At 43.2% G+C, this 25669-nt stretch overlaps 1 protein-coding gene across 3 annotated transcripts in view; it reads right to left on the bottom strand.

Annotated features, from left to right (window-relative positions):
- UAP1 (UDP-N-acetylglucosamine pyrophosphorylase 1) overlaps positions 1–15597 on the bottom strand; it is a 34601-nt gene extending 19004 nt beyond the window's left edge. For all 3 annotated transcript variants that reach the window (XM_080823772.1, XM_080823773.1, XM_080823774.1), the window contains exons 1-2: positions 15363–15597; positions 7863–8198 (exon numbers count right to left, since the gene is read on the bottom strand). In XM_080823772.1, the coding sequence (XP_080679898.1) occupies positions 7863–8198; positions 15363–15456 (430 nt within the window). In that variant the 5' untranslated portion in view covers positions 15457–15597. The remainder of the gene's footprint in view (positions 1–7862; positions 8199–15362) is intronic.
- Positions 15598–25669: the final 10072 nt, after the last annotated feature.

Here is a 25669-nt window from a genome sequence, read left to right as displayed (position 1 = left end):
AATGCAAACAAATAAAACTGTAAATATTATTAACAGAGGCTCTCAGTTTGGATTTAAAAAACAAAAAATTTTGCCATAGACCATTTCTGAGAACCACCTTATCAATGCAAAGCTGGACCAGCCCAGCCTCACAGAGCACAGTAGCTTGTGGGGACAGGCAACGTGGAAACTGGGTCTCTGGGAAGCTAGAAAAGCTGGAAAATGCCAGACGAGATCAGGCGATGGTTGACAGGATTTGCTGTTGTTTTCTGAAATCCTCAGACACTCTGTGAAGGAAACTGGCCACTGCCCAGAACTGAACGCTAGCCCAGAGGGGGCAGTGGTGGCCAGCAGCCATTGTTGTTCTTTTTTATATCGTGAGGTAATGGGGGTTTGTCTAATTTACCATCTCTGTGCCTTGTGTTTTTGATGTGTTAGGCTTTCCTGAAGCTAATGTGCTAGTACATCGAGTGCTTAAAAGAAATACTCTAAACCCATTATAAACTCAGAACCTTCTCCAGTCCTAATTCTACAATCTATCTTCAGGAGTCAGTAAGTATAGCCCAAGGACATGATCCAGCAACTACCCAGCTACGAAAAAGACCACATTAGATATTTCCGTAATTTTCACGTTTGATATGAAGCGAAGGTTAGCTAGCTCCCTGACACCTACTTTTCTCTTCCTTCCTGCCTAGGCCAAAACTGTCTTTGTGATTTTTCTCCAGAGCATCTCACTGTGCTTTATCAAAGTGTGAAAACAGACCCCAAACTAATAACTTTAAGAGGCAGGTATAATTTCCCCCATGCGAGAGGTTAATGGCCTCAGAGACCTTGCAGGTCCTGCCCAAGGTCACAGCACTAGTAAATGTGAAGGAGAGTCAGACACTCCCTCCAGGGCCATGTGCTGTGCACCACACCGCCTCCAGCAGCTCCTTTTCACACCCGAACACTGACCAGATCCGCGGGAGCACCAGGGGTTTCAGCGGTAAAAACTTTCCTTTCTAGTTCTTTCCTGCCCTTCCTTCTTCGTGAGAGGTTGTGCTACCTCTTTTTTTAATCTCTCCTACCTACCACTCTACAAGGAAGAGCTGCTGGGTACAGTCCACATTCTCCAAAACTTGCCAAACACTGAAATTTCGCACAGCATTTCAGATCTGCAACCCCCATCAGCAAGCACCGTAACCACCAAGCAACAAAGTGACTGGGACGAAATGAAGCATTCTGAAGGGAGCAGGCAGCGACAGAAGGCGGTTCTGAAAACTGCTTTCCATTTGGTTATTCCCTGAGTCATCATAGAAACTCTGGTTTCTACGGATAAGTTTAATTCTGCTGTCATCGACCCAAAAAGCATTGTTTTAATAAAACACACGTCCATAATCCCTTACGTAACCCCATGGATCAGAGTTGTTTCCGAGGGCAGAACTCTTCAAAATTGAGAAAACAGAGTCCACACACGTTATACATTATCTCCAGCAAAGCTGAGACAGTACCCTGCAATCCCCTTAAGGGGGATAAAGTTCACCAATAGCCTCCTGTTGAACATGCCCAAGCTCAGTTCTGCTGCAAAACAGGCTCTGTCTGCACTGCTTCAAAACTGCAGAAAAAGTAAATCTTGTGTCTGAACCCTCACATACCAGAGGTGTTAGAACCGGAAACATTTCTAAACATCTTCCAAAAAAGTCCCAGATAAATATTCTGGACACAGAGGCCTTTGTTCTCTTTGTACTATTTATTTTCTTCACCCAGCACATGTGTTTTAAGTTGTTTTGCTGTGGGTTTTTTCAAGTTTTTATTTATTTATTTATTTATTTGATGGGGGGAGGGGGCACACAAGCAGGCAGAGCAGCCGAGGGAGATGCAGGCTCCCCGCTGAGCAGAGAGCCCGATGTGGGACTCAATCCCAACACCCTGGGATCATGACCCGAGCCGAAGACAGATGCTTAACTGAGCCACGCAGGCACCCCAAGTTGTTTCATTGTTACTGTGGCTCCAGCCATCCTTTCTGATGTCCTTCTTTTACCTTCAGTGCAAAAGTCAGTGATTTCCCACAGCCACCTTACCTGGAAAAGGGAGGAGCCTGCTCCCGGGGTCAGCTCCATGTCCGGGTTCCAGCTCACCTGATGGCTACCCAGCACCAACCAGTGCCTTACGTAGGTTCTAACCAGTTTTCACAGTATCACTGTATACATTTTTCTCTTCCTATAGTCAGTTCCCTCAACATGGCTTCATTCCAGTTTTCCCAATTTTTCTGTTTTCCGGCTCTCAAAACAGCAGCTCACGGGGGCTCATCTTTTATGCAAATAAATGTTCCCTAAGCCCATGTCTGCCCTACTTTCTTCAGTCCTTTTCCCATCTATGGACCTGATGACTCATCCAATCACCACATCGTAAGAGAAGCACAGAGACTGTGCCTACCAGGTGTCCAATTCCAGGCAGACCTACGTGTACACCTCTAACCACAACTATCACAATGAGTTGTAACATGATCCACATGTATTTACAACGAAAAGGTTTCTGCACTGACCTCTTCCTACTTACGCATCTCACTTAACGACCAGAGAAAAACACGAGGAAAGAAAGCAGTCCCTAGAGTATCAAGGCCAGCTGCATTTCAAGCATTCAGTGCAGCTACAGATGTTATTAACAATATCAGATTGTGTGTTCACTGGCTGAAGCGCTCTTCCGCCCCATCTGTGTCACTGCCCTAAAATGGCAATGTTTAAAAAGTGTATAACACATTAAATTAGTATCTGTCCTATAATGAAAGATAAAATACTGCTTGAAATTAAAGGGGCCAATACAATTCGGTAAGCTATTTAGTTATATGGCAGTAATACCTGACTTTGAACTGTATTTGTCATAACAAACTTTATATGGGCAGCACCGCACCTATCTGAAAAATGTTAACTACTTATAAACGTACTTAACCCATGTGGCGATTAGGAAATTATAAGCTTCTCCTATTCCAAAACTTCTGCAAAAATACAAGAAAAAAAAAACGGAAAGTACAGCACTATTCTCACCCTTTCCATCCTTCCACTGAAGGAGAGTTCACGGCTTACCTACAGAGCGGCCGAACAAAGCCCAAATCAAAGGTTTAAAAAAAAAAAAAAAAATCAATCAAGCCAAAGTGAGCAGTTTCCAGGGCTGGAGCACATTTCTCCCCTTGGAGAGTCATGTGTCATAGGCCCAACAGTGTCTGAGAACTTTTCCTGATAACATTTATAAGAAACAAAGAGAAGAGTTTACAGTGGCCTGAAATAGGTCAAGCGCTTCCTGGATAACTTCCTGCTTGGACTAGTGCCTCTCACACACTCTGACTTGGGCGTGTGCCGGACACAGGGAGGATGGCACAGGTGCGTTTGAAGTACAGCCCTGCCAGAACTTTCCATTTAAACTGTCAGCACTCCCAGGATCCTGAGTCAAGTAAACCAGCTATTAAACTGGAGGAAATAAAAGAAGACTATCCAAGAAAGTTAGTCAGAAAAGGTATTTTAAGTCTTTAACGTTTAACCCTATTGTACAGGTAAAACTATTATTCTCTCTCAAAAATGCCAAGTACAAAAAGCAGACTATAAGGAAAATCACTATTTGAACCAGTTTTAGGTACTGGAGGATTACTGTGAATTTCATGAGGTATAATAATAGCACTGTGAATGGTAAGAAAATATCCATATGTGTAGAGATGAATACTGAACTCAAAAAGGGTAAAAATAACATGATGTTTGAGATTTGTCTTAAAGTACTACAGCAGAGAAAAAGAAAAGAAGAGACAGGGGAAGCAAAAGTAGTAAAATTTTGATATTTAACAAGGTGATATATATGTGGGATTCATTATACTGTTTTTATCTCTAAATATTTGTTTCAAAATATCCTTGAAATTTTTCATAACAAATTCATAAGTAGGCTACAAAATTATACACAAACCATAATCCCAGTGTGTATGTGTATCTAAGAAAATACTATATTACTATTGAGTATTTATCTTTGAAATGTGGGATGCCAGAGATTTTTTTTTCCTTTGTAATTTCTAGTTATTTTTCCAATTTTTCTAAAATATGTGTTACTTTTATTTTTTTTTTTAATTTTTTTTTAATTTATTTATTTGTTAGAGCGAGCGAGCACAGGCAGACAGAGTGGTAGGCAGAGGCAGAGGGAGAAGCAGGCTCCCCGCGGAGCAAGGAGCCCGATGTGGGACTCGATCCCAGGACGCTGGGATCACGACCCGAGCCGAAGGCAGCCGCTTAACCAACTGAGCCACCCAGGCGTCCCTATGTGTTACTTTTAAAATAAAACAAATCTATTAAAAATACCACTGTACGGGACACCTGGGTGGCTCAGTCAGTAAGTATCTGCCTTCGGCTCAGGTCATGATCCCACGGTCCCGGGATCGAGCCCCACATCGGGCTCTCTGCTCAGCAGGGAGCCTGCTTCCTCCTCTCTCTCTGTCTGCCTCTCTGCCTACTTGGGATCTCTGTCAAATAAATAAATAAAATCTTAAAAAAATTTTAAAAAAATACCACTGTACTAGATCCCAGAAAATGTACAGGAGATAATGTTATGAATACATTTTTTCCAAGCAATCCACTTACTTTTTTCTACCAGTGTTATATGGTAGAGAAGCACATTCAAATTAATTTTATAAATGTCTCGTAGACAAAAGAACCTAATACTGGATATTAATATGTTATTATAAAATTGGAAGACTATTTTATAATTGGTGTAAGCATGCCTTTCTTTGCTAAAGATGGTGTTTAAAATGATAGTCTCATATAAGTTTCTAAAATGATATTCTCATAAAAGCTTCTAATTACTTCTCTCTAGATTTCAGCTTTGTAACATAGAAATTTTTCAGTTGTTCCTCTACATTCCATTTTCTACAACTTGCCAGAACACATTAAGAATTAAATTAGGGACGCCTAGGTGGCTTAGTCAGTTGAGCATCAGACTCCTGATCTGGGCTCAGATCATGACCTCAGGGTTGTGGGATCGAGCCCAACAACGGGCTCCACCCTGGGCGCAGAGTCTGCCTGAGATTCTCTCTCTCCCTCTACCTCCTCCCAACACCCCACTTGAAGGGGCAGGCACTAAGGGACACCTGGCTGGCTCAGTGGGTAGAGCATATAACTCTTGACCTCAGCGTTGTGTAAGTTTGAGCCTCACACTGGGTGTAGAGATTACTTAAAAATAAAATCTTTAAAAAAAAAAATCAAATTAAGATTTCTCTAGAACAAGGAGCACAGTGGTCACTTACACATTTACCCTTCAGAAATAATTTTCCACCCTAGGCATGAAAATGTCCATTTTAGTCAACAGCCACCAGACATTCTAAAAAAACTGTACAATGCTTTCATTTACCCCCTCCTGAGGAGGGGGCTGCGGGGAGCACCGTCTTTGATAGAACTCCTGGGACTGTCCTCCTATCTGAAATATAACAACTAGAATCTTCACAATGGCAATCTCTTCCCCTTGATAACTTACTGAAAAACCTCATTTTGTTGTGAATTTGCATACACACGGAAGTTTCTGGCTAAGTGAATGACAAGTTACAAAGTCTCCTTCATCCCTACTGTTTAAGCCACAAATATTATTGCTCCCTTGACAATAAGCCAAAAGGAAGTTTGTTTTATACACTCTTGTAGTGTTCTTGGTTGTAACAGTTCGAGATTTCAGTTTAAATGAAAAGTCATGAAGGTAGACTAGTTCCACGAATTCCAACAAAAAGGCCATCAAGACTCCAATTATAGGAGGTTCTGACTGTTGCCCATAGTCCCCATTATACAAGGTCAAAGCTTCGGCTTTCCCTAAGAGTTCATTCGAAGACTTCATCGCATAAAATCACAAGGAGAAATACAGGCAGCTGGGATACCTGAGGGTATGAAGAGCCCTGTGTGACTTTTGCTGTATTGTAGTAGCCTTTTTGAATCCCAGGGATAGAGGAGAGGACTAATGAATCAAAAGTTAGCAAGGGTCCGAGTATCACCACAGCTATACACTCAGAAGGATCCATCCGGATCTCTCACAGTTTAGTGGCAAAGCCCTTTTCTAAGAAGCTAGATTAGCTTCTACCAAGCACTTGAGATCTAAAAGGGTACTTCCTAGAGATCATCTAATTATTTTTGACATTTTTTAATCTTTCAAATAAAATCCTTTTAAATAAAACCTCATGTAAAGATCAAATACATAAAGCATGACAAACCAGCACTGCTCTTGTAGTTAGAGGCAAAGATGGTTAGTATCCATCCCTCCTCCCTAGGTGAGAAAGTCTCCCCAGTAAAGGAACCGCTAGGGTTCCTTGGAACACAGTTTGAAAATCATTAAATTTGTATGTCCAGAGAAAGACATCAGCACACAGAAGGCCGATAATGGCAATTACCTGTCCTTTTAGTGGGGACAGGGAAGCCAAAGAATGAAAGACAAAATAAAAACAGCAACAGTGTGGTACAAAAATAGACTAACGTTACATCTATATCATTATTATTACACATTCATAAAAGTAAATATACATAAAATCAAGTAATAGGTGGCAATGTGAGCAAATAAAAAGATTTGACTTGGTTAAGGGCAACTTCTTGGTAGTTTTTCGGTTATTTTGACGTTATTTCTGTAATAAAGTAACATTTTTTACAAAGGAAAGTATTAGTCAGATCTGTTCATTCTATGGTTGAGGACATGAGGTCCAGATCAGACAAGGACTATGTACAAACACTCAACGGCCTGAGCGGCAATATTTAGTCACCATTACTTACAGAGACGTAGTGGGTTATCAAACCACAGCTCTGAAATCCACCAGAAAAGGTACATTTGAGCTATTCTGCTATTCTCAAAGGCACTAATTAGAACTGGTCACGGGGACAGATTTTATGAAACATTAGAAGAAAAAACATGGGGGCAATTCAACATTGATCTGCAAAACCCTGTTCCAAATGCCCTGTGACAGACACACAGGCCATGGGCCTCTCTTCAGGAATCCACGATGTCATGATGAAGACAGACACGGCTCTTTTTCTAAGAAAGAATGGAAGCCACGCATGGACAAGGAACTCCAGCTTGGGATACTGAAGAAAAGATCATGATCAAAGAACCTTAAGAAATGAGGATATGGGGCGCCTGGGTGGCTCAGTGGTTTAAGCTGCTGCCTTCAGCTCAGGTCATGATCTCAGGGTCCTGGGATCGAGTCCCGCATGGGGCTCTCTGCTCAGCAGGGAGCCTGCTTCCCTCTCACTCTCTCTGCCTGCCTCTCTGCCTACTTGTGATCTCTCTCTGTCAAATAAATAAATAAAATCTTTAAAAAAAAAAAGAAAAGAAAAGAAATGAGGATACGTTCCCCACAAGCCCCACTGCGCTACAGAGCACAACTCTGGGAGATCGCCTTTCAAAGTGACCCAGGCTAGGCAGGGAAGAGGCAAAAGCCAGTCCAAGCCCAGGATAAGCATGAGCAAAGGCAGGAAAGACGTAATGTTCAGGGAAGGGTGAGTTATTTGGTCCGGCAAAAATGCATGGGACAGTAGGACTGGAGGGAAACAGAGGAGACAAGACTGGAAATACAGGCTAGGGAAGGTTTTTCGATGAAGCCAGCATAAACTGAAATATTTAACTTGTGCTTCAGGGTGGGAAATCTGGCAGAAGGACGGCAATGAGCGAGGAAAGAGACTAGAGAAGACTTTAATGAGAAGAACCTTGACTGGAGAACAGATGAAAAGAGCATGTAGGGACTGGCGAGGGAGATGCTGCAGAAGTTCTGACGCCATAATCTGTCACTTTCTGATCAGTCACCTGGTTTAAGGTATGAGGGTCCAAATACCCATCACATGATCCAGCTACTTTAATACCTCCGGTACATCGCACTACAAACTTTAAAATGAACATCCCAGGCTCGGTACCTTCACTTTCCCAGGCTTGCAGCCGATCTTGGTCCCTGGTGGCACTGCCCAACACCTCTCGAGGGACAGGCTCCATTCGTGCATCCATTTTCTCTTGCTGAGAAGACTGGTTAAAATTTTCAATGGCCTTCTGGAAAAAGAAGTTCAGCTCCTCAAAGTTCATGGCCTGGAGCTCTGCATAAAGTTCTGCCTGTTGGGCTTCATCCAGCTCATTCCAGAAGTGCAGCAGGTGTTCCTGTCCAGATCTGGACAACCTGAGTTTGAGATCGTTAACATTCATAATGCTCTGGTAGCCAAGCTTTGTGAAGACGAGGTGTAGTTTCTGTACTTGTAAACCTTAAAAAAAAAAAAAAAAAAAGTAATCAACAGCAGGTCAAAGTCCAACCTCAAAATCTGAGGAGCTTTACCTACTACAAGTAAGTACATCTTAAAAAAAACCTGATGTTAAGGAAATTAACTTCTGCCTTTCCCCTCACAAAATCTGTGAGAGATCCAACTTGTAAAGACATAAAAAGAAAGTTTCTCCAAAGAAGACATCCAGATAGATGGTCAAGAGACATATGAAAAGATGCTTGACATCACTGATCATCAGGAAAATGCAAATCGAAATCAGAATGAGATATCATCTTTCATATGTCTGAATGTCTAGATAAAAAACAAGAAACAACACGTATTGGCGAGGATGAGGAGACCCGTCATGCACTGTCAGTGGGAATGCAGACTGGTACAGCCACTGTGGAAGACCGTATGGAGGTTCCTCAAAAAGTTAAAAATAGAGCTCTCCTGTGACCCGGTAATTGCACTACTGGCCATTTACCCTCCCTCCAAAAAACACTAATTCAAAGGGATACATGTGCCCTTATGTTTACTGCAGCATTATTTACAATAGCCAAGTTATGGAAGCCACGCAAGTGTCCATCAACTGACGAATGGGTCAAGAGGTGTGTGTGTGTGTACACAATGAAATATTATTCAGCCATAGAAAAGAATGAAATCTTGCCATTTCCAACAACATGGATAGAACCAGACCGTACTATGCTAAAATAAGGCTGAAATAAGTCAATCAGGGAAAGGCAAATATCATATGATTTCACTCATGTGTAAATGAAGAAACAAAATAAATAGCAAAAGAAAAAAAAAGAGACAAACCAAGAAACAGACCTCTTCTTAACTACACAGAACAAACTGATGGTTACCAGAGGGAAATAGGTGATGGGGATAAAGAGGACTCATCACGAGCACGGAACTATGTAGAGAACTGCTGAACCACTGTACTATACACCTGAAACTACTGTAACGCCATCAGTTAAATATTCCAGAATAAAGATTTTTAAAAGTAAAAATAAATAAAAATTTAAAAATAAATGTGTAAGACAATTAATATTCCTAATTGTAATATTAATTAGCATTATAAACCAGGCACTGCACTAAGGACTTGACCTACAAGGTCTCATTTAAAGTTCACCAACTCTGCAACATAAGTACTATTACTTTCCTTACTTTACTCTGAGGAGACTGAGGCACAGAGAGGCAACACAACCAGGCCACCCGGAGGAGCTGGGATGTGAGCCCACCAGGCAGTCCAATTCCGGGGCTCACATCTGACTACCCCACTTTGCTGCCTCTGTAGTACTCCTCCGGCCATGAGCTACCACTGAAAGAACACTTGACTTCTGAGTAACAACCGTTCTCCTTTTAGCGCTAATGATGAAAATGATCATGTTGTATTCGGAACAAAACAAAATACAAAAAGACAGGAACACCTATAATCAAGAAAAATACATTTTATTTCAATAGCAACTTCTACAGGGAAGCAATAAAAAAGTATCTATAACCTTTATCAAGAATTGAACCCTAAAGGAACAAGCAATTCACACACAACAATCAACAGATAAGACAATACAGCAAAATGTTAAACTGCTACATTTCAAAAATAAGAGAAAGAGGGAAATATTAAATCTACTTGTCTACTCTAGGTAAATGCAGGAGAAGGTAGGGCTGTCTAGAAAGAGTTCACAAAGGAAGCATGATAGAGCATGTGTGTCACAAGGGTTGAGCAGATTACACAGATAGGATCAGAAAACAAGCAGTTGGCCTGGGGGACTGAGCGCAGTTCAGCAAGTTGAAGTTCTATGTAGCATGATGGGAAGTGATATAGAGTAGGACTTGACCAGGAAGAGCCCTGAAAACCAAGCCAAGGAATTTAGACCTAAGAGAATAACAAGAAGCCCACAGCAGATTACTCAACAGGGCCATATCACCATGCTTTAGAGAAATGAGAGAAGGAGCAATGGCATAACACAGATGGTAAGGAGGCACAATCAGGAGCAGGAAAACAAGTTCAAAGACAACTACAGGTATGAAAAGCCAAAGTTCTGAATCAGATTAGTTGCAAAGGAAATAGCATGGAAGGGAGAAATTTGAGGGTCACTGTAAAGATTCACCACCGCGTTATAACCGTTTAGATGTGAAGGACAGGCAAAAAGGCACCAAAGAAATGGCCTGTTATCTCCTACCGTAAGAATAGTGGGAAATAACAGACAAGGCAGTTGGGAGCAATACTCCGGAGTTCTCGGTCGCTCACCTGTAAAGTGGGATTCGTAACAGCATGCATCTCATCAGGACTACTAACCATCGAACACCGCTTACAAACTCGGGTTAAGAGAACCTACATCTGCTCCCTGAGGCAGCAATAAGACCTCTCTCTTCCGCATCACTGTGTATGACAAAGTATGACTCTGATTGCTTTACAGATACGTGTTCAGGTAATCCTCAAAACGATACTAAGGTCCTGCTGCTGGGATTACTTTGCAGAGGAAGACAGTGCACCGCAGAGATAACCACCCAAGGTCCCAAACTAGTGAAGTGACAGAGCCCAGATTCGAACCCTAACAACCCGACTCTCAGAGTCATACGCTTACCCATTATGCTACACGGGCTCTCAGGAGCAAAGGCTGTGGGTGTGGGTGGTGTGTGTGTGTGTAAAAGAAAGGAGCAGTGAGAGAGAGCACATTACTTATACTTTATTCAGAAATATAGACACAACTGATATTCTGACACCTGACTCGCTTTGTGGAAATGAGCTCACATGCCAACAGAATGGAGAAAGAAAGAAAACGCACAGGATAGGCTGGGGAGGAACTTCACAGGATGAGTAAATACTTCGTTTTAAAATGCATTATTACTTCTTCTTCGGTACTGGGCATACTGATCCAAATCAGATACTGCTCAGAAATAATTTTAACTAACATCCACTCAAAAATAAATTCAGGAAAGGTATTAAACAATAGAGCTAGGCACACAGCTTCTATCATTTTTTTCTTTAAATAAGGTGCCCTCTAGAATTGAAGGGATGGGCTGGATTCACAATTCTTCTTATAAAATCAACTTCAAATCAGATGAGCACACAAGAGCCAGTGTGTTATATTCTCAACTTTTATTTTTGGTTTGTTATTTGGATTTACTTCAGGGACGTAATGCTTCAAGTGTGAATCCAACGGTACGACTTACGAAATCCCCTTTATGAGTTACTGATGATTCCTAACGAAATTAAGGCTTCCATATGAAACAAAAATGAAACCTTATGACCAGGGCGGGACACAGTTCTACCTTGCTGTCACCTAAGACCCCCGTCCTTTCCTTCAAGCACTTCCTTTAACCCCTCCTATCCACTGAAATGCCATTCACCCTTTAAGGCCTGCCTCCCACACTCCAGCTTTAGTTGAATCTTTACTGGCTTAGGAATCAGACAGAACTTTTATTTCTGGCTCTAATCCTTGGGCCAAGTCATAGATATCTCCAACTCTGTTAATTTCATCTGCAAAATGGCAACAATAAAATTTTCTTCACCAGGTTCAGAGGCATAAGAGAAACTACATCCAATGAGAAAAGGAGGCTCAAAGCGATTCAGTAATTTGCCCAAGGCTACCTACCTCGTAGACAGAAAAACAGGAATTTTAACCCAGATAAACCTGACTCTAATGCCTATGATCTTTCCATCAGACAGTAAGCAGAAGAAACACTAAGAATTCAACCCAACATCTCATTAAGAGGCAGGAGAATCGACGGAAGTCACCATCAGCCAGCCCAGCTCGGCTAAGACCCCAGGACCACTATTTCCTAATTCTGTGACCTTGAACAAGTTAATTAACCTTTCTATGCCTCAATTTTTGCCTTCTGTAAAATGAGGATAAAAACAGTCCTTACCTCTAAGGGTAAGAGGATCACTGAAGTAAAATGAAAAGCATGTAAAACAGTACCTGGCACATAAAAAAGCCCTCCTCCAGGAATGTTATCAGCTACTACTATAAAAGTGAAATTTGTGCTTCAGACCACTGAGTTACAGCCTCCAGAACACAAGAAAAGCCACTACCTGAGTCAGGCAGTTGAGGATGAAAATAAGTTTGCCAAAGGTACAAGCAGTAAAAGAAAACCCAGTCAGCGGGAATGGCACCAAAAATGTTTCAGGTAAAGCAATATATTCAAGAAGCAAGTCGTAGTGCTGGGAATTGGGCGGCAAGTGGACACAGATGAGGTTGGATGTGTTTCCGTGCTGCTACTTGGGTTCAAAGACAAATGAGCCCACAACCTCACTCTTGCCAATAGGTTCCTGCTCAAAGCTTCCTCTTCACATGCAGAGATACATCAACAGACAATTTATTAAGGAACACTAACTTTCACATGCCATTAATCCATTTGACATTTAATGAGCACCTACTGCCTGCCAGGTGCTGATGCAGGGGACACAGACACAGCAATGCACAAAGTGACAACACGCATGCCCACATTCTGTACCAGAGACAGGCAAACACATAAAATGTCAAGGAGAAGAAGAAAGTGGGCGAAGCGGTGTATGTGCAATGGGCGGGGGGATGGTGGATATTTTAAAAGGGGCGGTCAGGTGGGGCCTCTGAGACATGTGACAATCCATCCCAAGCAAGCAAGTCAGTATCTTAGAGAGGAATATTCTAGGGCCAGGACGCTCCAAGTGCAGCAGTTCTGACACAGAGATGTGCAAGACCAGCACAGGTGGAGCAGGGTGACTGCGCCTGAGGGACCACAACTGAGGCACACACTGAGCAGATCAAGTGGGGCTTTCGATCTAAGTAAGGACTCTGGGGTTTGGGAAGCCACTGGAGAATGTGGAACAGAGGAGCTTCACGGTATGATTTAGGTTTCAGAAGGAACATTTGTTGTTGTCTGGAAAAAATTCTGTAATGAAGGGAAACATGGAGGCCAGCAGTTAGGGAAGTACTGTAGTCCAGATGAGATGATATTGGCTTAGAGCGGGGGTGGATGTGGACGCTAATCCTATGCGTGGAATGGGGAGAGAGAGAGAAAGATAGGAATCAAGCAAAGAGGACTCCAAGTGGTGGCGCCGTTAACATACTGAGGTGGGGAAACATTAGGACAGGAGACTTAGAAAAATGCACGGAGAGTGGGGGAATCAACACCCCACTTCTGGACGTGTTAAATTAGACATGCAAGCAGAGGCAGGATGGAGTAGTCTAAAGTTCAAAGGTGATACTGGAGCTAAAGATAAAACTTTCAAGGTCATCAGCATACATGATATTAAGTTATGAACTTAATGAGAGCCCCATGGATAAAAAAGCAAAGAAGTTAGAAGACTGAGCCTTGTACACACATTAGGATATTAAAAGGTATTTCTATTGACTTATACGGATTTCAAGAGATATGACACCATTAATTACAAAAATAGATCATGTAAAAAAATAGTTGAGAAAGTTTTCTATTAACTACTTTCCAAGGAATTGGGTCTTTCCTAAGGTCTCATCTATATTACTGCTTTTGACCGGATTTAAAGGAGAATACTACAGCAGGTAACTGAAAAACTGGCAGTCCTAGTTCTCCGTCTGGCTCCGCATCAACTGACCCGGCACAAATCATTCCACCCCCCTGTGTACACCTTTCCTCTTAAAGACAATAAAACCAGCCTTCCTGACACGTCCTCAAATGAGAGTCAAGAGTGGAGAGTCCCTACCTACTGAGACACAAATGCAAACGTAGTATTATAACAAGTAAGATAAAAATCAATCTTTTCCTAAGAAGTCATTAGATACCCATCCACCTTCAGATGCTTGGGAAAATGGATCCACGCAAGTAGGACAACTCATATGTTAAATTTTTCCCTACATAGGTTAAACTCTGAAACCTGGCCTTAGACCACTGGTGGTCTGCAAAGGTTGACAAGGTCACACGTGCTAAATTAATTCTGGTAAGAGGTCTGAATGTATGTGTAACTGGTGTAACAGCAAGCAATAGTGAATACAAGAGTTAGAGTAGGATTTTTATTTTGACGAGCAAAGTCTGAAGAAGTCAAGGATCTACTCTAGAAATGATGACAGAATTTGGTATCCACCCATAGCCTAATACATCTGCATCAAAACCAATGACAAACGTGGTAAAAACCCACCACGATCAAATATACCTTTATTAGAATTTAAATGCCAGTAGTAAAGAATTACAGTGTTTCCCCTCCTTTCCTGGTCTCCCTCCTGCCCCTCCTCTCTGCTGCTAATATTATGCCCACAAGATTGATAAAACTTCTTAGAACTTTTGAAAAATAGTCTTGGAGTTGACCCATAACCACTGAATCCTATCAATGTTTGTCAGCACAGCCTTCTTGAGTCTTTCTTAATCCTAGCTAAGGGATCCAACTGAGTGAATAGAAACTGCCTTCAGCTTCCTGTAAACCCTTCCGTCCACATCTAAAGAATTTCACCCTAAAAGTCCTTAAACTAAAAGAACTACGTAATGACACCTTCGTATTTTAATCACGACTACCTGAATTCAGATTTCATAAACAGTGCACAAGTAAACGGAACAGCATCAGGCCAAACTAAATACAATCTTCAGGAAGCCATATGTTCAGCACATGGGCGCTCTCTCAGCCCTCCAATCCCATTCTCCTGCGTGGCCACGGCAGGGGAAACCCCGCAATCTCAACCCTCTCCCACCACCACGGTTAAAACCAACCAACCAACAAAAAGGGGCAAGGGGGCTTTGTCCCCCTCGCACGTCCCCCGCAGTTATGTCCACTCCTCCCTGCCGACGCCCTCCGAGTTCTCTCCCCCTTCTGCGCCAGACGGCCCACCCCGTTCCCAGCGGACACTTCCAACGACCCCTTGTCCCCACCGGAGGCCCCCGAGCTCGCCCAAACTGTCCGCAAGGCCCCTGCCCCCCGCCCGATCCAGGTGAGGCCCACCCCCAGCCGTTCGACAAACCCCCGACTGCACACACTGCCCGGTTCGGGTCCTCCCCAAAGCCCCCGGCCGGCTGGGGCGCCCTCCCCAGCGGGGTCTCCGAGCACGGGAAGCGCCTGCGGGGCGCGCGGGGCCGCTCCTCGGCCACAGCCAGGCTCGGGCGCCGAGCACCAACGTGGCCGTGGGAGCGTGCGCGTGGCGGGACCGGGCCCCGGCGTCCCCTCCGGGCTGGCGGGTGGCGTGGGAAGGAGACACGACTGGGCGAGGAGGCCCTCACCTCCCTCGGCGCGACGGCGACTACACCCGGCTCCGGCTCCCAGCGCGCGGCCACTCCTTGGTGTCCCGCGCCCGCTCCGAATATATACCCTCATCCGGGGGGCCGGGGCGGCGGGGCGGGCCGCGAGCTGGCCCGGGGACACGGCCCCGGCCACCCCGCCCCTCTCTCGCAGCGACGAGTAGCTATCCGCGCCGGGAGGAGCCGCCACCGCCCGCCCGGCCACGTCAGCGCCGCGAGCGCCGAGAGCGCCGGCGGCCAGGCGGACGCCGAGGGGCGGGGCGGGGCGCGTCACTCATTCCCTGGCCCAATGGGGACGGCTCTGGAGGTCCCGTCCGCGGGGGCCCCGCCCCCAGGCGCGCTGCGGCGCGAGAGAGGTGTGCGCTGCGTCAGCTGGGCGGGGTGAGGCCGGAGCGGCTCGCTGGTGGCCGCGGGCCGCCCCCGTGAGCCTTGGCGTCACAGCTGGCCCCGCAAGGTGCCAGCCCAGGCTCCTCGTCGTCCCCTGGCCCAGCGCCCGGTCAACGGAAGCGCACCGCGTTGCTGGGCGGGCAGCGGCGTCATTCGGCTGGTGGATTCCCGACCGGCCGCGCGGAGGGTTGCGAAACGCGGCGGTGCCTGCGCACCGACCCCGGAGGGCGGACCTGGGCCGCCGTCTGACCTTGGGCTGGCGGTTTCGTGTCTGGTTGGCCCGATCTTCAGCTTTGTGGCGTTTTGGGTTCCAAGCGCGGGGAGCCAGGCCCGTTTACTTTTGCACAAACAGGCAGGAAAAGAAAGACAAGCAAAGGTGCAAAGGTTTTAGGTAATGAAAAGCGCGCCAGTGAGAAAGAGCCCAGAGATCCGTTTTGTGTGACTGTGTTACCGCCTCAGTATTTGACGCGAAACTGGTGGTTGGACCGGATGACCTCCATGGCCCTTGCACGGCCCAGTGTTTATAATTGCCTGTTGCATACTGTCAGTCCTGTTACATGCCTTGTGTGGGTGTGCACGTGCAGGTTATATCCTCGGTGCGGGCCCGTACAAGCTGGGTTTACGTTTTGAGCTGCGTTGGGCTTTGCAGTTTTGCAGGAAGTCCAATATGTTGAAACACCAAAATACACCTAGCTTTAACAAAGCACGTGACAGAAAGAATTTTAGGCACTTAGGTGCCTTTCCTCTCCCTTAAATACAAGAGCCTTTTCATTTACTTAATCGACTGCAAAATCACCCATCACATTAAGTAACAGAAATAACGTACACTTGGTAAGTAACGCCGGTGGATTCATATGCAGGAGGTAGAATATTCTGTTTTCATGATCCCAGAACTTCATCCACTTATTTGAAAGATTTATAGTGTAGTGCTTAAGAGCAAGGGATCTGAAGACAGAATTCCTCTTTTCTATTGAGTATGATCTTTGGTAAAGTTCATTAACTCATGTATAAGTTTTCTCATCTATAAAATACAAGCAATAATATAAATGCCCTTAGTGGTGTTGTGAGGATGAAACCAGTTAATACAAGAATGTAAAACAATGAAAACTGAAAAACTTTAATCACTGTTATTTGAGTGCTTACTCTATGTCAGATGCTCTTCTAGGTCCTGGATACTTTGACATACTTATCACCATCTGGAAAAAGTACTCATGTCCTAGGAAGCCAAAGCCCGAGTTCCTCTACCACCCATCTGTTTGTGTCTTGGAAACAGTGGCCTCATGAAGGCTCAGGCCTGCTTTACGGAACCTCCTGCTGGGCCAGTTTCTCCTGGTGATCAGATGTGCTTCTGAGAAGGAACATGTCTGTGTCCTTTTAGAAGTTCATGACCTACCTGAGGCGCCCTCATTCAGGACAATGAAAGGAGGATTCCTTTGCTGGAAACCCCCCCCCCCACAAGTTAGGTGTTTGAAAACTCTGGGTGGGTCATTCTTGGTTGTTACTCTTCTGTGTTTCTACTCCCTGACAAAGAAATATATGAGATTTTAGAAAAATTCAAACCAGGAGATGCAGATTCAAAATTAGAGTTCAGCCTTAGAGACTGTGTCTGCTGAACTCTTACCCTCAATATTCTCCATATAAAATGAAGGTAATACTTACTTCAATGGGTATAGTACAAATTAAATGAAAAAGAACCTAAGAGAGTATCTGGAGTATTAGAGGCATTCCATAAATCTTACACGAATGAATTAATGAAGAACAGAATAGAATTAAAGAGGCCTTTAAATATATTAGAGGCATTCCATAAATCTTACACGAATGAATTAATGAAGAACAGAATAGAATTAAAGAGGCCTTTAAATATAAAAGGTAACACCAGGGCCCAGCACAAGTGTTTCCAATGAACTATTATAAAATCAAATTTTTACTTTTACCATTTGCTAATTTTTTTTTTATAGTTACCAGGCATAAGAAGGGCCTTAATCTCATCTTGCCAGATAAACATCCAGAAACTTAGGAGCACAGACACCACAGTCAAAAATCCACATATAACTTTTGACTCCCCAGAAACTTAACTAGTAGCCCATGACTGACCTAAAGCCTTACTGATTACATAAACAGTCAATCAATACATATTTTGTATGTTATGTGTATTATAGACTATATTCTTATAATAAAGCTAAAGAAAATGTTACTAAGAAAATCATAAGTGGGGTGCCTGGATGGCTCAGTTAGTTAAGTGTCTGTCTTTGGCTTAAGTCATGGTCCTGGAGTTCTGGGATTGGGTCCCACATGGGGCTCCCTGCTCAGCAGGGAGTCTGCTTCTCCTTCTGACCCTCTCTCCTCTCATGCTTTCTTTCTCTGTCTCAAATAAATAAAATCTTTAAAAAAAAAACCATAAGTAAGGGAAAATACATTTACACTACTATACTGGATTAAAAAAAAAAAAAAACACGTGTATAAGCAGACCTGTGCAGTTCAGACCTGTTGTTCAAGGTTCAACTGTATAGAGTCATTCAAAAGACAGTGGCAGAGAGCAAGGCAAGGATGCCCACTCTATCCATGATTATTTAACATCACACTGAAAATATGAATTAATTCAATGAGATAGGAGAACTCACAAGAGGCTTCAGAATTTTAAAAAGAGAAAAAAAAAGAATTAAAATATTAGTAGAACTACCTTGGGATGAGGATATACGTGGACAACCCTAGAGAACCAATGGCAAGACTAACTCAACCTATTGGAATCAATTGGGCTAAATCATAAACTAGGTAATGTAACCGGCCATAAAATGAACAGACAGAAGTCCATAGTTTTTAATATACACAAACAATAACCAGACAGACGACATGATGGCAGAGAGAATACCATTTTAATAGTAACAAAGAATATTGGATAATTAGGTATAAATCTAACACAAGATGTGCAAAACCTGTAGGACAGAAACTGGAAAATATTCCTACACAAAAGCCACAAAAGACACTTGATCAAATGGGAAAGCATCCTGGTTAAATTATACATTTATAAATTAGACAAGTTGATAGAAAAGTTCGGCTTGAGTTCTCATGGAAAAAGAAAGGTGAAAGAAGAAGCTAGAAACACAGAGGAAGAAAAGCTACAATAAGAAGCCCACCTCCCGTATTAAACGATTGTGTGAAGCCTCCATAAATAAAACCATGAGGTCATAGCACGTGGGCATACTGACTAGTGGAACGGACTAGACAGTCCAGAACAGACCCCAGGACCGCATCATAGACAGAACAGCACAGCTCGGACCACTGGAGCAAAAAGTCAACATTTCAGTAAATGACACAACTGAGTAGACACTTGGAAAAAGATAAAACGAGATCCATACTTTATCTCAGTCACAAGAATAAAGTGCAAATACATCAGAAATCTAAACAGAAAGCATGAAACCATACAAGTTCTACAGGAAGGCACGGCTACTATAAGCTGCCCCCAAAGAAGAAAAAAAAGACTGATACGAAATAACTTTAAGGATATACTGTTATGTGAAGAAGACAAAAAAAAAAAAAGGAATATGTCCTACATGAGTATACATAGATGAAAGAAGGAGAAATAAGAAATGTTTATTTTTGTTTATTTGGTTTTGGTTTGGGGTTTGTTGTTGTTTTTTTCTTTTTTCTTTGCAATAGTGCTTTTGCACATCTCCCATCCAAGCATTTGTGCCGTTGTCCTACATCTTGCTTTCACATATGTTACACGTTCTACAACACATTGTAATTCATTTTGCCTAAACAGCTTTTCCAAATTCCTTTTTAGCCGAAGTATAGTTGACATACAATATTATATTAGTTTCAGGCACACAACATAGTTTTGATATCTAGATATACTGCAAAATGCTCACTGCCATGGAGGTAGTTACTGTCACCTTATAAATTATCACAGTATCACTGACTGCATTCTTATGCTGTACTTTACATCCCTGTGACTGACTTGTTTTGTAACTGGAAGATTGTGCCTCTTAATCCTCTTCACCTATTTATATCTGCCTATTTAAAAAAAAAAAAAAGGAAGGATAAAGGAACATCTTCCCTGGCTTGATTTTTGAATTCCAAATTTTCCTTGGATGAACTTACTTATTTTGTAATTTGGATAAACCAGAAACCAGTAAGATTGGTTACCTGCAGAGGCCAGGTAGGAATCAGGCACCTCTCCATATATAAATTTTTGGATAGTTTTGACATCCGGAACCATGTTAATACTTTACATATCCGAAGGAAAATGAAATGAAATTAACAAAGAGGGAAGTTGAACCCTGACATAGAAAACAAACAGAAGCAAATCAACCTCACTATATCTTAAGTAACATAACTTCTCTGAAAAGTTTCCCTGGGGAGGGGTGCCTGGGTGGCTCAGTCATTAGGCATCTGCCTTCGGCTCAGGTCATGATCCCAGGGTCCTGGGATTGAGCCCCACGTCAGGTTCCCTGCTCAACAGAAGCCTGCTTCTTCCTCTCCCACTCCCCCTGCTTGTGTTCCCTCTCTGGCTGTCTCTCTCTCTTTGTCAAATAAGTAAATAAAATCCTTTAAAAAAGAATGTTTCCCTGGGGAATGAACCTTAGAAACTTTTGAACACAGTAATTTTGTACAGCTTTATTGACACTGACCTAAACTACAGATATTTAAAGTGTACAATATGATGATTTTTGACATATGAATATATCTGTGAGCAGAGTATTTTAAGCATATGCTCTCAATCTAAACACAGAAAGAACTGTAAACAAATAGTAAACTCTGTTAGCAGTTTGGCTTTTTATAGCGGTATGAGTTAGCAATTCTGACACTATTTTGTGTGTAGTGGAGATGAGCAAATGACTAAATATATTGAAGAGAATGATTAGATTAAATTAGAGTATAAGATTAGATTAGAGAAGGAAATCACAAATATGGAATGGGAGACTAGAATTACCTCTTTAGTGGCAGATTGCAATCAAAGTTATAAGTATAAACCCATGTTATTAACATAAATACAGAGACAGATATAGATTGTGTGTATACATGATAGAAATGTATATTGGGGGGAAATGCTAGCAATTACTGAATTTGAGGAAAGGGCATATAGAACTTGATACTGCTTCACAATTTCTCTAAAAGGTTGAAATTATGTAAAGTTTAAAAGTCCCAAAAATGAAAGTGCAACTAATGATGGAGTTCTTCATTGTCAGTACAAACACAAAGGAAAATCCTTAAGCCCACAGAGCACACAGCTCTGAAGGAAAGGATCCAGGGTGTGACAGTCACTAAGTAGTTTGCCTGTCCCATGTCACACGCCCTCTATCAGCCAGGCAGAATGCCACATCACCTGAGAAGCTATACATGCCACAGGCCATGCTGTTTATAGCGGCAGCTGTGTGTCTTTGGGGCGGGAATGATGATGGGCAGTGTTTCTCTGATGCCCCACCTTCCAGTTGAAAACAGCTGAATAGGAGAAGAACTTGAGCAGAGTGGAAATTTTCCAGAACCCGTTGATGTTTATATGGATGTCCCTGGGGCCAACCACTCCTTAAAGAACAAACTGGTGTGTGTTCATCATTCGATCAAGAACAAATAGATGTTTGTTTAAAATAGGTTTACTATTCTGTGCCAGTCCTTGTGATAGGGACCAAGGGGAATCAAAAGCTAGGGTTCCGTGTCCTCAAGGAAAATCTGGAATACAAAAATGAAGCCGAGGAAGATGTTCCTTTTTCAAGCTAGAGGGCCACAGCGAATGCACAATTCTAGGATTTCGAGCTCAGAAGAGGGAGAGAATAAAGGAATGAAGAAATTTTCCTAAAGGATAGGCCAAGAGAGTTTGAGAAAGTGTTGGGAGGTAAGGGACAGTCTCACTCACTGCAGGAGGCTTGGTCCTCAACCTTGATAATGGGGCATCTGCTAACTGGTTTTTTATTTTCCCACCGGCAACACTATCCCCCTCTCTAAATCCTGTTGCCTCCTGAAAGAAACCAAGGAATTCGTAGTCAAGTAAAGAACTTAGAAGTGAGAGGGGAGCCTGGGTGGCTCAGTCATTAAGCATCTGCCTTTGGCTTGGATCATGATCCCAGGGCCCTGGGATCAAGCCGCACGTGGGCTCCCTGCTTGGCGGGAAGCCTGCTTCTCCCTCTCCCACTCCCCCTGCTTGTGTTCCCTCTCTCACTGTGTCTCTCTCCGTCAAATGAATAAATAAAATCTTAAAAAAAAAAAAGAGTGGGAATGCAAACTGGTGCAGCCACTTTGGAGAACAGTGTGGAGATTCCTCAGGAAATTAAAAATAGAGCTTCCCTATGACCCTGCAATTGCACTACTGGGTATTTACCCCAAAGATACAGATGTAGTGAAAAGAAGGGCCATCTGTACCCCAATGTTTATAGCAGCAATGGCCACGGTTGCCAAACTGTGGAAAGAACCAAGATGCCCTTCAACGGATGAATGGATAAGGAAGATGTGGTCCATATACACTATGGAGTATTATGCCTCCATCAGAAAGGACGAATACCCAACTTTTGTAGCAACATGGACAGGACTGGAAGAGATTATGCTGAGTGAAATAAGTCAAACAGAGAGAGTCAAGTATCATATGGTTTCACTTATTTGTGGAGCATAACAAATAATATAGAGGACAAGGATAGATGGAGAGGAGAAGGGAGTTGAGGGAAATGGGAAGGGGAGGTGAACCATGAGAGACTATGGACTCTGAAAAACAACCTGAGGGTTTTGAAGGGGCGGGGGGTGGGAGGTTGGGGGAACCAGGTGGTGGGTATTGGGGAGGACACGGATTGCATGGAGCACTTGGTGTGGTGAAAAAACAATGAATACTGTTACGCTGAAAATAAATAAAAAATTTAATTAAAAAAAAAAAAAAGAACTTAGAAGTGAGATACCTAAGGGTTGGTATTAAATAAACTTGGAAATTGGAATCACCAAAAAGGAATTATCTACCAAAGGGTAAATATTTTTAGTAGTATATATGATCCCAGCTTGGTTTTAAAAAGTAGTTAATACTTTCACTTGATAAATAAGATAGATGATAGATAGACAGACAGACAGACAGATAGATAACAGGTAGATAGAAACTGTGTGATTTGGAAAAATCACCGTAACTCCCTGAACTTCGGTTTTCTCATCAACAAAACTGAGATAATGCACTATGTCTTACAGAGTTGGAGAGAGAATTAATTAAAAGAGAAGGGCCCACTGCACAACAGCTATTCAAAAAGGAAAATGGAATAGTCCTCTATTAAAAACACAAAATCATACCGGGATTCCAAGAGAGAGATTTTAAACAGGCACACAAATTCAAAACTTCAGAAGGGCATACAACAGAAGGTCTTATACTTGGTCTTTTAGGGACAACGGGATGATAGGAGTTTTTATATCCTTTTGGATGCTTTTGTCTAAAATTTTCCCAAAATTTCCAAATTTTCTCTAAACTTTTTTCTAAATGTCTAGAGTGAAAGCTATTTGATAATTAGGAAAGCATATATTTCTTTTAATTTCAGAAAAGGAGGTACGCTATTTAACAACTCAAAGAACTTGCCTGTTTTTCCTGCAGTTGGTGTGGGACGTGGATGACCAAACCTGTCCACACTTTACAAGGCAGTACAACAACCAAGAATGACCCACCCAGAGTTTTCAAACAGCCAGCTCGTGGGAGGAGGGCTCCAGCAAAGGAATCCCCCCCGTCATTGTCCTGAATGAGACTGCCTCAGGTAGGTCACTGAACTTCTAAAAGGACGCAGGTTCCTTCCCAGAAGTACATCTGATCACTGGGAGAACTGGGCCCAGCAAGGCGTTCCGTAAAGCAGGCCTGGGCCTTCATGAGGTCACTGTTTCCAAGATGCAAACAGATGGGTGGTGGAGGAACTCAGGCTTTGGCTTCCTAGGACATGAGTACTTTTCTCTCAGGAGATCATCCTGACTTAGCTCACCACTCCTCCCATGCCCTAAATTTTCTGTAGCTCAGGGTGTGTTTCAAAACATTGTGAAATAATGAATACATCCTGTTCAATTTCATATTTTTTTTTACTGAAAATACAGCCCCTCAAAAACTGACGGCCATTTAGGAAGTACAAAAATAACCCAGTAAAACGAGCCGGGGAGAAAGTAAACAAGAGAGTGTTGGTGAGTAATAATTAGAGCGGCGCCCCGCCTCAGGACTCCACACCGAGCAGGCCTGTGTGACGTGGGAGAGTGGACTTTAAATGCCATCACAGGGCTAGGGGCTAGAGATGATCTGATCCCTCTCCCTTAACTCACAGATAAGGAAACCAGATCTCCCAAAGTGAAGTGGTTTACCTAAGGACAGAATAGATAGGTAAGAAGAAGAAGCAAGAGGAGAAGTCAGCCGTCGATTGCTGTATGACAGTGTAAACAGCTCACCGCCATTATGGGCCTTGGGTCAAGTATTCAACATCTTCTCTTGGGAGCCCATTTGGCTGGATCTTTCTCCTGCCTGGTCGTGCTGACCCCTGGGGAAATCCCTCAGAAACAGCCTGGAATGGCACCTGACCTACACTGAAACCAGAACTGTAGCATACTTTGTTCCCAACCTGCCTCCCCACCTACGTCTGGATGACCTTGCGTACCATGGTTTCTCAGATGTGAATGACTTTTCACCATGTTTTCAGTTCTACTGCCAAGGCCAGCGGGTTGGACTGACTGTGCATTTTAGGTCTTCTGCTTCTCAGCTCAATATGCAGGACACACACAAAGTCTATCACAAGTCATTCATGTCGGGGATATCTCCCCTCACCTATCATTTCTTTAGGACTCTACCAGAGATGGAATCTGCTTTATAGTTCCTAGATAAATAAGGAAAAGATAACAAGGGGACATCGCCTCTAGGAAATCTCAGGCAAAACAAAAAATTCCTCCATGTATTTTTGTTCCAGGCCCCACAACTCCATTTGGCCTGCGTTACTTAATGTTAACAGAAGAAAGACCCCGATATCCCAAAGTCTGTGACAGTGCTAAATGGCTTGACCTCTAAACTGAGTTACAAAAATATGGTCTTAAAACTTACTTGGGTCCGTCAGAACTGCTGGGTAATTATTTCCTGTGTCCCTCAACAGCCTTCACTGATGCACTGACTTTGTTTTTGACAGCTTAGCACACTACTATGAGTATACAGACTCTACGAGTGTGGACGTGGAAGCCACGAGTGTGAGTTGAGTCCCAGTTCTGCACTTACTTAACCCCCCAGATGAGTTCACTGATGTCTCTGGCCCATCTCTCTTCCTATCTGCAAAATGGAGATCATAGTGGGACCTACCACTAGTGTTGCTGTGGGGACCAATTTAAAGTGCTTAGAACAGTTTCTGACTCAGAACAAAAGCTCTGTAAGTTTTTGTTTAAAAGAATACTATTTCCTAAGTTTGGCTTTCTTGGTATCAGGTATTGGGAATTGAATGGTGTGGCAGAGAGACTCTAAGGGGACACCCATAATTCTTACCTCCTGGATTGAATATCCCCTTCCCCTTGAACATGGGAAGGACCTGTGACTTGCTTCTAAGTAACAGAATAAGGAGACGATGATGGATGTCGCTCCTGTGAATACGGTCGGGTAATGGGTCCCATAACTGGGTTCCATTAAGACTTCTTGCCAGAGGGCTCACGTTCACTCTCTGGTGGGGCCCTAAAGAGACAAACTGCCATGAAGCAAACTGCCTACAGACAGGGCCATGTGCAGGGAACTTCACACATCTTCTAGGAGCTGACAGGGCCTGGAGCCAGCAGAAGTAGAAGCCAAGAAGCAAATCCCATGAAGTCTGCAGTCCTACAGCACAAGGAAATAAATGCCACTCCAGTCCAGCCTCCAGATGAGCATGTGGCCCAGCCAGCACCTTGGCTGCAGTCCAGTGAGACCCAGAAACAGAAACCCGCTCAGCCTTGCCCCGTCTATT

This window comes from Martes martes (genome assembly GCF_963455335.1).
Source record: "Martes martes genome assembly, chromosome: 15".
In the NCBI taxonomy this organism is placed as follows: Eukaryota; Metazoa; Chordata; class Mammalia; order Carnivora; family Mustelidae; genus Martes; species Martes martes.
Note: the sequence above shows the minus strand (reverse complement) of the source record. Positions and strands in the feature narration are given on the sequence as shown.